Here is a 13172-nt window from a genome sequence, read left to right as displayed (position 1 = left end):
CCCAAACCTGGGCTTGATGGGGCCGCGCCGCGAGGGGCGCCCCCGGGTGGGGCCTGCGGCGGTGCTGCGGGACTGGGGCGGGGGGGGGGGGGGGGAGGACGGGGGGGCCGGGGGGGGGGACGGGGGGGGGGCGAAGGGGAGGAGGGATGAGCAGGTACGGACAGCGGGCCCAGTGGAGCAGGAAGAGGCGGGGGCAGATCAGGGCGGGCATGGAGGAGCGAGGAGCGGTGTGAGGTGTGCGGTGCGCGGGGCGGGAGGAGTGGAGCAACGGGGGACAGCGGGCCGAAGGGGTGAGAGCGGGGAACGTAGCGAGTGGGGGGGCGGCCCTTGGGGTCCGGGCCGTGAGGGCGGTCCGTGCGGCGATGGGGGCTGCAGGGTCTCGGTTTGTCGTGAGCCCGGGCCGGTAGGGGCTCGGGGTCTGAACTGCAGCTCTACGGGCAGCACTGTGTGACGGCTGGGTCCCAACTTTGCCTCTCCACAGCTCTGTGCTGCTTCTGCCAGCTGCGTCCAGAGCAGGGACGTTAAGATGGTCAGAGGGCTGGAGCAGCTCGCCTGTGAACACAGGCTGAGGGAAGTGGGCTTGTTGAGCTTGGAGAAGGGAAGGCTGTGGGGAGACCTCATGGTGGCCTTCCAGTGCTTGAAGGGTGCTTAAGTTCTTTACGGAGAGAGTGGTGAGGTGCTGGAACAGCTGCCCAGAGAGGCTGTGATGCCCCGTCCATCCCTGGAGGTGTTCAAGGCCAGGTTGGATGGGGCCCTGGGCAGCCTGGGCTGCTGTGAAATGGGGAGGTTGGTGGCCCTGCATTGGTGGGGGTTGGAGCTTTGTGATCCTTGAGGTCCTTTCCAAACCAAACCATTCTGTGATTCTGTTTGATCCTATGGTGCATATAAACAGGAGGGCGAACGGCTGTGTGTGAGGGTGGGTGGTGACAGGACAAGGGGAATGGCTTGAAAGTGAGCCAGGGGAGGTTTGTGTTGGATGTGAGGAGGAAGTTTTGGAGGCAGAGGGTGGTGAGGCAGTGGCACAGGTTGCCCAAGGAGGCTGTGGATGCCCCATCCATCCCTGCAGGCATTGGAGGCCAGGCTGGATGTGGCTCTGGGCAGCCTGGGCTGCTGGTTGGCGACCTGCACACAGCAGGGCTTGGAGCTGGATGAGTGCTGTGCTCCTTTGCAACCCAGGCCGTTCTATGATTCAGGCACACCGTCCTTCATTCAAAGCATCAGCAGCGGAGCTGCCTGGGCAGGGGGTCCTACTGTGTCCTCACCTCCATGGCTGCAGCTGCGTCCTTAAAGTTTGCATCCCACAGTAAAGGAATCCAGGCAGAGCAGCAAACCCTGAGGTGATCACATGGTTTGACATCACTCTTTGCTGCTCTATGGCAGCAGCACCAGGCACTGAGCAGGACCCTGCCCCACGTTTCTCAGCAGCAGCTCTTTGGGCTGCAGCCTGAGGTCACGCTGCAGGATGTGACCCTGTGTTGCCCTTGGTCTGTTGATAATTGGCTTCAACGGGGATTGTCTGCAAGGAGGATTTGTCGTAGAGCCCGAGGTGAGGGAGGAAGCTGGCACTCAGCATCATGGCCCTTTGTCCCTTGTCCCCAGGTGGAGGGGAGGCGGTGTGGATGGGAGAGATTTGGGCCACACGCAGCAGAGTGATGATTTGGGGTTGAAGTAAAGACATGTGCAGTGCTGGGGACTGCAACTCTGTGCACCACAGCCTGAGGCACGTAGGACAAACAGCAGTGCCTCAGAGCTGGAGTGCACCTGGCTGATGCTGGGGCATTGAGCCAAGGGCAAGCTGCCAGGCTCGATAACTGGCCTCACCTGACCTGTCTGAGTTGTTGAGCATTGTTTTTATCATGCAAGCTGAAGGCTGTGGTCCTGCAGCTTCCTTGAGGTGTGGTGTTGGCTGTGCTGTGCTCACAGTGCCCCATCTGGGGCAGCATGGTGCCGTGTCAGCACAGCAGCTCTGAGCTCGGCTGAGGAAGGATCTGGATGGCTCTGCCCGGCAGAAATGCAGTCGCGTGTCTCCCAGCCTCGTGGTGCAGAGCTAGAATCGTGTCCCATGCAGCTGATGCTGCTTTCTACCTCTGGCGCCTTCATCCAGCACTCAGACTGCTGTGAAACACCGGCTGTGCCCAGGTTTCTCTGTTTGCAGCTTATTATAGCTTGATGCATCTATGCTGAGAGCTGCTGGGGACTGAAGGGCAGAAAATCCCTCCCAACATGTGCTTTGCTTTTTGCTTCCAGGTCCGTCAGCATGCTCCAGGTACCGCTGCCCCTGGATCGTGATGGTATCCTGTTCCGGCTCCGTTTCACCACTCTGGCTGTTTGGACTGTGTTTTGCCCCTTGTTTGGTTTCCTTTTCTGCGTGATTTGGTCTCTGCTCTTCCACTTCAAGGAGACAACAGCCACGCACTGCGGGGTAAGTGACATTCACCTGCAGGGCGCTGAGCTCCTCCGGGTGCTGGCTGTGCAGGGATCCCCTGTTTCCTACCACAGGTGCTTTGTCACCTTGAAGGATTTGTTTTTGTGTTGCTTCTGAAGGGGCAATTGAGTTTTCAATTTTTGAAAAGTGACACTGTGCAGATTGGTGTTGATGGCCATACAGAATAAAACTGACAAGGCTGAAGCTAAGTATGCTGTCTTGACAAGGAGTTCCTCTTACAAGTGGAGTCACTGCCTCTCACGTCTCTTGGAGTTCTTTGGAGCAGCCTGTGCTATGTGCCTGGGAGCTCTGGCTGCAGGGGACAGCCGGGTTTCTGGAATGCATCAGGTCGAGTTCCTCAGCCATGGCATAAACATCAGTAAGCAGCAGGTGTAGAGCTATGAGAGGAGGCGACCCTGGGGTTGTGCAGGATCCCTGCTGCTCCTCCTCCCAAACACAGCGGGGTGATGAAGGTGGGGGGTGGTGACATGGACTCCTGAGGGCAGAGCAGTGGGATCCCAGTGGTGATTGATTGAGAGAAATGACATGTGCAATGTCCCCTCCTTGTGGGACATTGCCCCCTCCTCACAGGACAGGCGTGTTGGGCAGTGCAGCAGGGATGCTCTGAGGTGTCCTGCAGCTTGAGATGTGGAGTGAGGGCTCCTCAGCTTCAGCCTGCAGAGATGCTGGGATGAGAGCAGAGAGGTGGAGGCCTCTGACGTCCTGGCTGGGTGGGAGAGCAGACAGGGACCCACTGCCTCCTGTGCCAGTGTGAGGAGCAGGGGAGATCATGAAGCACTGTGTGTGAAGCAAGTGAAAGGAGCTGTTTCCTCAGGCAAACGGCAGTCAGTGTGAGGAGCTTCATTCTGCAGGCTGTTACTCCACATGGGCGCCATCAACGCTGTCAAGAGCAGACCAAGCTGTATCCAGGACTGCAGAGCCTTTGGAGCAGCTCTAAGAGCCTGTGGGGCACCAGGTCTTGGCTTTAATCAGAGGAAAGATCTTTGAAGGAGCCACTCAAATCCACTGGATCAGCACTTGATCATGATGCTGCTTTTGGCTCTTTAGATCAGTGAACTCTTGTCTGCTGAGGACTGAGAGAGTCCATCCCTCAGAGCAGGGGAAGAGCATCATCAATTGCAGGATAGTGAAGAGAGCTTTCAAGTGAGGTTGCTGGGCAAGGGAAGCCTCCATCCACGCCTCTTATTGATTCAATGCCAGCATCAGCAATCGATGCCTGGAGAAAGGAAAGGAATCAGACACTGGCAGGAGAGCTCCTGGTGGGAGAACAGCACATAGGAATTGCAGCCCCTTTATCCAAGAAAACAATTTCATTGGGGACTCAGCTGAAGTGTTTCTAAAGGATTTCATGCACCATGGGAAATAAGTGGGGATCTGGGAGGTTTACATTAAACAAGACTTTACTAAACTAAACTAAAACAAGTTTTAGTTAAACCAGACTTTGATCCTTCTGATTTCCTCCCTGCGCAGCTTGTTTACCACACCAGGTGATCTTGGAGGTCTTTTGCAGCCAAGCTGTGATTCCATGGCATAGTTGTCCTGCAGGGATCACCTTTTGTATGGCAATCACAACTGGCTGCACATACTTGGAGGTCAGCTCCAAGGTTTTCCTGCTGTTGTGTTTCTGAACATCACCTTTGCCTGCTGTTGCTGTCAGCTTTCTGTTGTTTCAATGTCGTTTCGCTTCCCTGCTCTCTTCTCTCTCTGAACCTGGGGATGGAATCATCGAATCATTAGGGTTGGAAAAGAGCTCTGAGATCACCATGTCCAACCCCAACCCATCCCCACTGTGCTCAGTAAAACATGTCCCTAAGTGCCACAGGTACACATTTTTTGCACATCTCTGGGGACGGTGACCTCACTGCTTCCCTGGGCAGCCTGTCCCTGTGCTTGAGAAGGGAAGGGAAGGAGTGAGGGTTGTGGATGTCAAGCGGAGAAACCTGAGCAGGGTTCTCAGCTCACCGAACCTTCTCAGTAGGCTGTGGAGGTGCTGGGGGCTGGATAGCCCTGCAGGATGCATCAGGACTGCTGCTGTGTTACAGAATCACAGGCAGTTCTGTACAGTCTTTGAACAGGAGGGTGCCCAGGTGGGTTTGGATGTCTGCAGGAAGATCCTCACCTCGCAGGGCAGCAGTACTGGAGCTCTGCCCCCCTCACAGCACAGATGGAACTCCCTGGGCTGCAGTCTATGCAGGTGCTCCTTGTCCTGGCACTGGGCACCACGGAACAGAGCCCAGCCCCATCCCCTGCCCTTCAGACACTGATAAACTTCACTTATCACCCCCTACACTTCAGACACTGCTCAGATCCAGCCTTCTCTCCTGGAGGTGCACAGCCCTGGCACTCTCAGCCTGTCCCCAGCACGAGGTCCTCCAGGCCCCCACCAGCTCTGCACCCTCCTCAGGGCTCTCCCACCAGTTCCCAGTCCATCTGGAGCTGGGGAGCCCAGCACTGGGTGCAGTGCTGCAGCTGTGCCCTCCCCAGGGCAGAGCAGAGGGGAGGATCTCCTCGCTCACCCTGCTGGCCGTGCTCTGCAGCATATCCCAGATCCCATTGGCCTTCTTGGCCGCAGGGCACTCAGCTCAACCCACTGCTCAACCAGGACCTCCAGGCCCTTCTCTGCAGAGTTCCTTTCCTGCACATCAGCCCCACCATGTCCGTTTCCTGTCTTTTGACGTGGCATTTGTGCCATAACGAGCCGTGCTCCCATCTTCCAGGTCCCAAACTACCTGCCCTCCATCAGTGCTGCCATCGGAGGAGAGACCCCACAGCGCTACGTCTGGAGGCTCTGCATTGGTCTGCACTCAGCTCCACGTTTCCTGGTGGCTGTTGCCTACTGGAACCACTACCAGAGCTGCCACTGCTCCCACCCTCGCTACCTGCGCCTGTGCCACCTCAACCTGCTGCTCAACCTGCTCGAGAACTTTGCTCTCCTCGTGCTGACCTATGTGTCCTCCTCAGAGAACTATGGTACGTGGCTCCCTGCAACTCTGCATCAACCCCTGCATGCTCAGCTTGTTTGTGGAAGCTGAGCTCTGTAAAAGTTAGGATTTATATTATAGAATGATAGAATGGCCTGGGTTGCACAGGAGCACAGCGCTCATCCAGCTCCAAGCCCTGCTGTGTGCAGGTCGCCAACCAGCAGCCCAGGCTGCCCAGAGCCACATCCAGCCTGGCCTTGAATGCCTGCAGGGATGGGGATATGTGCAAGTTACATCTGTAATGTGCTTGTAGCTCAGCTCTAGCTGAAACTCACAGAATCATGGAGTGGTTTGGGCTGAAAGGGACCTCAAGGATCATCCAGTTTCAACCCCCAGCTGTGGACAGGATTTCCAGCCACTAAGTCGAGCAGCAGCTCAGGCTGTTTGGGGCCCCATCCAGTCCTGATCTCCAGGGATGGGGCCCCCACAGCTCTGGGCTCAGTGTCAGAGCCTCGCTGCTCTCTAGGTAAAGAATTTCCTCCTCCATCTGGCCTAGATCTCCCATTCTGAAGCCATTCCCATTGACCGCAGCCCTTCAGCTCCGACCTTCCGGCCAACTCCTTATCCACCAAACAGCCACCCTCTGATCCATGCCTCCAATTTAGGGATAGGGATGTGGTGTGGGACCATGTCGAAGGCCTTGCATACATCCAGCTGGATGGCATCCTTTGCCCTTCCCTTTACCCACCAATGCCATTGCAGAAGGCCTCTAGATGGATTGGGCACGGCCTGCCCTTGGTGAAGCCATGCTGGCTTTCAGATCACGATCACATCTCTGCAGTTTGGGAAGCTTTCAGGAACTGGATTTGGGTTTTTCTTCTCTCCCTAACTTGAATATTCATGACTTTATTGGTATTGTGAGGTCTGCAGGAGGTGGCTGCACTGTCACCTTTCTGTATTTATGCACAACGAGGGGAGTAGTGAAACTCCTGTTTGGGGTTGTGAATCTATTCTGCACACTCCCTGCTGCTTCCATCTGCTTCTAAGTGCTGTCCTTACAGTCTCATTTTTGCCTCATCTGATGGCCTTCGTGGCACTTCTTGGCTGGCTTTAATGAGCTCAGTAGCAGCCCAATGGAGTATACTTCTAAATTCCTTGGTGTGGTTGCCAGTGAGGTACGTGCCACAGGTTCCTTGCTCATATTCATGCCTTTTCTATGCATTGTATGTTGTGTTGTGCATCACTGCATCTGGAAAGCAGTCAGCTGTAAAGGTGCATCTTTCCCAGGACACCCCTATCCAGGGACCTGGGATGAGAGCTGGAGCCTGGCTTAGAGCACATCAGGAGCATCAGAGGGCTGGAACACCTGGAAGATGCTCAGCTAATTAGGCCCACAATGATTGCTGTTGGCCAGGTGCTGCTTTCTGGCTGAGCCATTAGCTGCACTCTGCCAGCAGTGGGTGCCCCTCTCCAAAGGTTTTGTCCCATCAAACTATTTTGGTAGTGAGGCTGGAAGGCAGCTGAGCAGCTTGCTGTCACATCCCACGTTGGGTGTGGGGCAGCTCAGAGCACAGGTGGGCTTTGGGCTGGAGGTGATGGCACTGCTGGAGCACCGTTCTGCCGTCTGCTTATCTTTGGGACTGGCTGAAGGTTCCTTGGCCCTGCCTGGAAGGTGAAGCTGAGTTCTTGTAAGCAGCTGGAGGTTGTAGAGCTCACTTCAGCATCATCACAGAGGTGGTACCACGTGAGTGCCTTCAGAAAACCCATCCGTTGAGTTCATCCTGCCTTGGACTGGAGCAGACATGAGAAATTTAGCTACAGATAGGCAGTGCAACTCTCCAATCCAGTGACATGTCCTGCTTTGTAATAACAATAAAAAAACCTACATGTGCACACATACTCTGTGAGCCAGTATTGGGATCATGAAGGTTATCGTGTCCGTTTGTGGAACGTGGCCTCACGTTATACAGTGTGACAGCTGGGGAGACAAAGCAGGTATCACGGTGTTGCTCATCACCTGCCATGGGCAGCAGCAGCCAGTGCTGCACAATCCCTGTTCCTGAGCTGGCTGCTGCCATCTGAAATGTCCCGGGTTCAACTCTGGCCCAAGAAGCTTCTCTGTGTGATAGCATTGTGGGGGAGAAGGGGATGCACAAACCTTGTTTTCTTTTCTGCTCGCCTGGAAATGGAAAGCTGAAGAGCAGCTTCCTGCACTGAATGGCACAAAGTGGTAAACTGCAGGAGGACACAACTAAGCTGTGACTTCCCCTTCACTTTAACTTGCACTGTTAACGTTGCGACACTGAAGAAAATGGGAACGGGTTCTATGTTCCTCCCTAAACTTAAATTGGAGTCTTGACACGAGCAAGGCGGTGCTCCGCTTCGTGTGCAGGTGATTGTTGGAGATATTAAGGTCGTTTTCTTAGCGAGCTGTTGGAATCTGTTGTTGTCTGATGCCACCCCTGTGCCTGTATCCGCAGAGCCCCGAGGTGGAGCAGGTGGGCAGAGTGCTGGAGCTGGACAGTGACATGGCAGACGTCACCCAGGAGCCTCCCCAGGAGCCTGCAGTGCAGGACAGCATGGCAGAGGAGCTGGAAGCAGTGCCTGCTTCTGCTCACATCGCGTCGACGCTGGGCATCAACCCCCATGTCTTGCAGGTAAGGCCTCGTGCTTTTCTCTTTGAGAGGTGCTTTGGCACCTGTTGGTGATGCTCGGTGTGCCTGCCCTGTCTGTGTGCCTCTGTGTTTGTGGGGGATCTTCAGAGGTCCAGAAAGCTTAAAGCACAAACACCGAAGCACCTTGAAAACGATTTCAAAGCTCTGAATTGGTGAGCTCATACTTAACCTGGGCTGCTTCTGACCCAGTTAGGGCCGGCCGTGTTAATGGGATAGCTGAGTTTGACCTTGTGGCCTGTTGTTTTGGCTGATAGTTTGGTTTTTTAGGTGGGATTTTGTGTTGTTTTGGGCTTGTTTGTTTTTTGCATGAAAAGATAACAGCTTGAATGCTCGTGGCCTTCTACCTGTATTTCCTATCTAGGAAAATGCAGTCGTGTTGCTTAAGCTGAAATGTTCATAGAATGGCTTGGGTTGGAAGGGACCCAAGGATCATGGAGCTCCAACCTCCCTGCTGCATGCAGGACCAACCTCCCCATTTCACAGCAGCCCAGGCTGCCCAGGGCCCCATCCAACCTGGCCTTGAACACCTGCAGGGATGGACGGGGCATCACAGCCTCTCTGGGCAAACAGTGGTAGCCAGAGCTAAGATCTGAAACCCATGGTTATTGTAGGACCTTGTGCCCATCCTCCCAAGCACTGTGGCAATATAACTAACAGTTTATACAAGTTTATCAATAACTGTGAAGTTTGCTTTCATTTCTCCTGGACTGTGGCATGCAGTGTGGTATGAGAGTCTTTAGTTGTACACAGTATGTGGAATTGATCTTTACTGGGAGGGGAGCAGATGAGATCAGCTGGCTGCTGCCAACAGAATGATTGCTGACATGCAGATTTGGCTTCTGCCCTTTTAGATTATGAAAGCTTCCTTGCTTGCTGATGAAGACGACCTGGATTTAATCCTGGACCATCACTCTGGGAAGCAACCTACAAAAATGGATACTTCTCAGGAGATCTGTTCTCCAAGGCTCCCTATCTCAAAATCCCAAGGGCAGAAGAGATGCTCAGGTACTGTGGCAAACCACACTGCATGGAGAAAGAGTTCAGTTCTAACATCAGTATGCAAAACCCCGTTACTGTCCGAGTGTGTGGCAGAGCAGCTGTGTGCTGTGGCTTTGGCCTGCCCTCGAGCTCCACAGCCAGCTCCCAAGGCTGCAGCTCCTGCCTTCCTTCCTGGCCTCACTGCACACTGCTGCGTTCCATGCTTCTGTTTTCTCTGCCTCACGTTCCCATAGGGGTGCTGCAGGCTCCCCTGCTGCTCCGTGGTGCTGTGTGTGTCCCACAGGGTGGTGATTGCAGTAGTAGTGCATGTCCTAAGCGTGGAGTTGCGTCCTGAATGAAATCTCAGACCTGAAATTGAGGACAGTTTCAATCCTGTTAATCAGTGTCTGCTTCCTCTGTAGTGTTCCTGTCCTCATGGTTTAATTATATCAGTTAAAGTCGTCATTACTTTCAAATCTCCATTTTTGGGGTGAGGCTACATGTCATATCACCTTCTTTAGTTTGGACCAAATCATTCTGTGCGTGGTGGATTTCATGACTCTCAAAACTGCAAGCAATTGCTTGTAGCTGTGCGTTGCCACAGCAGATCGAGGTGAGCATTTTCACTGGCTGGTTATGAAGGACTGAAATACCTCTGAAATCATAGAACCATAGAATTGCTCAGGTTGGAAAAGACCTGAAAGATCATCAAATCCAACCACAACCCAACCATCCTAACCTAACCAACAACCCTCAGCTAACTCATGGCCCTGAGCACCACATCCAAAGGCTTTGTAAGCACATCCAGGGATGGGGACTCAACCACCTCCCTGTGCAGCCCATTGCAGTGCTTTACAGCCCTTTCTGTACACAAGTGTTTCCTGAGATCCAGCCTAACCCTCCCCTGGCACAACTTGAGGCCATTTCCCCTCATCCTGTCACCAGTGAGAAGAGACCAGCCCTGCTCTGCTGCAATCCCCTTTCAGCTACTGGAAGAGAGCAATCAGGTCTCCCCTCAGCCTCCTCTTCCCCACACCAAACAGCCCCAGTTCCTTCAGTCTCTCCCCATAGGCCACATTCTCCAAGCCTTCCCCAGCCTTGTTGCCCTTCTTTGAACCTGCTGCAGCACCTCCATGTCCTTTCTGTACTGAGGTGCCCAAAACTGAGCACAGAACTCCAGGTGAGGCCTCACCAGTGCTGAGTAGTGAGCAGGATTGCTTCCCTAGTCCTGTTCACACACCATTCCTGATACAAGCCAGGAGGCCATAAGTAACAGAATATCAGAACCTCTTGATGAAAGGCAAATGCACGTGTGGTTAACTGTTCTTCCCCCTTCTTCCCTCCAGTCGCTGGGCTGCTGCAATCAAAGTTTGCTGATACCATTTTCCAACCACCCAGCACTGCACTTTATGACCTCCAGGAGCCGAGGGTGTCTCGCAGCTCCCCTTCCCCTGCCTGCTGGTCAGCATCCTCTCCATTAGCATCAGCCTTCGCCGTCCCTCCGTCGGTCCCCGAGGTGCAGATGAGGACAGTGGGTGTCCGCAGGCAGCAGGGCTTGGTCCCTCTGGAGAGCTCCATCACCTATGGGAAGGGGAAGCTGCTGATGGACACGGCGCTGTTCATGGGACGCGCCTTCCGTGTGGGCTGGGGGCCCAACTGGACTCTGGTCAACTGTGGGGATCAGCTGAGTGGGTCGAGGGGGACGGAGGACCTCCCATGTGAGGCTGCGGACTATGGATTCCTGCCCGCTCCTGTTGCTCCAAAGATGTGAGTACTGTTTGCCTTCAGGGTTCTGCTGTGCCCTTCACGTTGGAATGAGTCCCAGTTGGAAGTCAGTGTCGTTTTGGAGTTTGGCTTAGGGTCTTTTCTGAGGTGTGAGATAGAATGTTGTCCAGCCATCATAGAATCATAGGGTGCTTTGGATTGGAAGGGAGCTCAGGGATCATGAAGCTCCAACCCCCCACCAATGCAGGGCCACCAACCTCCCCATCTCACAGCAGCCCAGGCTGCCCAGGGCCCCATCCAACCTGGCCTCCAACACCTGCAGGGATGGACGGGGCATCACAGCCTCTCTGGGCAGCTGTTCCAGCACCTCACCACTCTCTCTCTAAACAACTTCCCCCTGACATCCAACCTCCAGCTGCCCTCCCTCAACTCCAAACCATTTCCCCTTGTTATGGAGACAGTGGAGAGCCTTCAGGTTGCTACCTGACAAAAATCTGTGTGTCAGAGAAATGGAGCATCACAGTAAGAGTAGCTTTTTTTTAACACTTTTCTAACACTGTCATCCAATGAAAGTTTGAAGTGGGAAAGTCCAGAGCTGTGGTTCAGGATGCTTAGAATGTGCTGCCCTTTATCCCTGGGAACGTCTTAACTTCTGAATTCTCACATGCCTCAGTTCTGTTGTACGTAAAGCAGGATCAGAAGTTTCTGGGCTGTGCAAATCCATACCCAAACTTCACTGGAATTCAGCCCGTTGTGCCATTCAGGACTTCCACAATGCTTCTTGAGTTGATCTGCAGCACATTTAACTTGTTAGCAGAATGAATCACAGAATCACCAAGGCTGGAAAAGACCTTCAAGATCGTCCACTCCAACCATCCACCCATCACCAATAGTTCTCACTACACCACGTCCCTCAGCACAAAATCCAGACGTTCCTTGAACTCCTCCAGGCTCGGTGACTCCACCAGCTCCCTGGGCAGCCCATTGCAGTGCTCCTGTCAAATGTGCTGGGTTGTGGTAAGGTGTGCTGTTGCCTTTCGTGTGCTGGAGGCACGGTGAGATTGATTGGCCCACGTGTAATTCTGAATCCCTGGCTATCCAGATTCTGCATACCCAGTCACTGACCTCCACTCTTATGTCTGCTGCTGTGTTACAGCCAGGACAAGCTGTGTAGTACAGCTGCTCCATAATAGGAGTTTATTCACATGGAAAAGAACTCAGTGTTGTTTACCTGTTTGTCTTCTTTCTTCTTTTACTGCAGACTCCCAGAGTCCCCTTTCAAGGTTCACGTGGAGAAGCTGAACTTGGAACAAAGGAAGATGAACAGAGACAAGCAGTTGTATCTCATCCCTCTGGAGATAAAGCTAAAGCACAGCACTGTCCACATGGACGAACAGTGTCCTCTCCTGGCTCCCAACCCTGGAGTTTCTGCTATTCATGACTATGCTGACTGGGTCCGAACAGCATCTGAGGATCCTGCTGTGATGGAGAGTAAGTAGAGAGTGCTTGTATTTACAGAGGATCTGGAGAACTATCCAGCCCAGGTTATTTGAGTGTGAATAAAGCAAAGTGGCTGCACCTCCACGTTCTTGCTGGAAGCCCAAAGGTGGTTGGTAGCATTTGGTGGCTGACTGAGGTGCAGCAGTAGGATATCCTGTAAGATTACGCTTTGACAACCTTAGGAGGCTTCTCTAAACGTTCTCTTGGTTTTACCCTCCTGACCGGCTTAATTCTGTACTGGCAGCTGTTGTGAAGCACTGGTGCTTGACGTGGACTTTGTGTGAAGCCATCTGGGGGAACCTGAAGGAGCTGGAGGCCAGCCTGGAGGAGCCCAGTGAGTACGTGCTGGCCCTGGAGCGCAGGAGGGCTTTCTCTCGCTGGCTGTCAGAGACTGCAGCAGCACGGATTGATGAGGAGGTTGCTTTGACCCAACACCGCAACCGTGTGGAGGCTGTGTTCAGCTGCCTCACAGGGAGGAGGATTGGAGAGGCCTGCAGGCTGGCGCAGCAGGCAGGTAAGATGCTCACATTCCTTGTTCTCAAAGGGAGGAGGTAGGAAGGGAGAGACGTAAAGAGAACTTTGGCACTGAGAGCTCGTGGTGAGTAACTGGGCGTTCTGGTGCTGAAGGTGGGAGATGGATTAAGGCACAGTTTGCCTTGTCTGCTTGCTGCTCATACAAGCGTAGAGTCCACAGCATGGTTGGGTTGGAAGGACCCTCAAAGCCCCAAATCTGGGCAAGTTCCCCCCACACCTGCCCAGGGTCCCATCCACGGCCTCAAGCATCTCCAGCAACAGAGCAAATGCAGTCATATTTACACTGCTTTACTGTCAGTTCTTCTAGAGGTAGGAAGCGATGCTGTTTTGCATTGGAAGCATTCTTTTTGCGTAGGATGTCCTCTGAATAGTATCCTCTTCAGTATTTTTAAT

General features: G+C 53.7%; 2 protein-coding genes across 7 annotated transcripts; both read left to right on the top strand.

The window, feature by feature from the left end:
• The first annotated feature begins 138 nt into the window (after positions 1-138).
• On the top strand, positions 139-5516 carry PGAP2 (post-GPI attachment to proteins 2). 6 transcript variants are annotated; one of them, XM_042891969.1, is made up of 3 exons: positions 139-154; positions 2248-2422; positions 5164-5516. In XM_042891969.1, exons 1-3 carry the CDS (start codon positions 147-149, stop codon positions 5476-5478), a joined length of 498 nt encoding a protein of 165 aa, XP_042747903.1. In that variant the 5' UTR covers positions 139-146; the 3' UTR covers positions 5479-5516. The 6 variants fall into 6 exon arrangements, with proteins under 6 accessions (XP_042747903.1, XP_042747906.1, XP_042747905.1 ...); XM_042891972.1 differs by lacking the exon at positions 139-154 and adding an exon at positions 157-234; XM_042891971.1 differs by lacking the exon at positions 139-154 and adding an exon at positions 214-290.
• A 73-nt stretch (positions 5517-5589) lies between these two features.
• Positions 5590-13110, top strand: LOC122191635 (nuclear pore complex protein Nup98-Nup96-like). The gene is made up of 6 exons (XM_042891966.1): positions 5590-7759; positions 7848-8024; positions 8894-9047; positions 10367-10787; positions 12007-12236; positions 12490-13110. Exons 2-6 carry the CDS (start codon positions 7896-7898, stop codon positions 12798-12800), a joined length of 1245 nt encoding a protein of 414 aa, XP_042747900.1. The 5' UTR covers positions 5590-7759; positions 7848-7895; the 3' UTR covers positions 12801-13110.
• The last annotated feature ends 62 nt before the right edge of the window (positions 13111-13172 follow it).

Source organism: Lagopus leucura, unplaced genomic scaffold (genome assembly GCF_019238085.1).
Source record: "Lagopus leucura isolate 7727_CA_CO unplaced genomic scaffold, USGS_WTPT01 35081-0_obj-0_obj, whole genome shotgun sequence".
Classification (NCBI taxonomy): domain Eukaryota; kingdom Metazoa; phylum Chordata; class Aves; order Galliformes; family Phasianidae; genus Lagopus; species Lagopus leucura.
Note: the sequence above shows the minus strand (reverse complement) of the source record. Positions and strands in the feature narration are given on the sequence as shown.

Coding starts and splice junctions, on each gene's coding strand:
- PGAP2 (XM_042891967.1), top strand. CDS start 2,012: ATGCAGTCGCGTGTCTCCCAGCCTCGTGGTGCAGAGCTAGAATCGTGT. Junction 2,140..2,247: donor GAAACACCGGCTGTGCCCAG/GTTTCTCTGTTT, acceptor TTTTGCTTCCAG/GTCCGTCAGCATGCTCCAGG. Junction 2,423..5,163: donor CAACAGCCACGCACTGCGGG/GTAAGTGACATT, acceptor CCCATCTTCCAG/GTCCCAAACTACCTGCCCTC.
- LOC122191635 (XM_042891966.1), top strand. CDS start 7,896: ATGGCAGACGTCACCCAGGAGCCTCCCCAGGAGCCTGCAGTGCAGGAC. Junction 9,048..10,366: donor AGGGCAGAAGAGATGCTCAG/GTACTGTGGCAA, acceptor TCTTCCCTCCAG/TCGCTGGGCTGCTGCAATCA. Junction 12,237..12,489: donor GGATCCTGCTGTGATGGAGA/GTAAGTAGAGAG, acceptor CTGTACTGGCAG/CTGTTGTGAAGCACTGGTGC.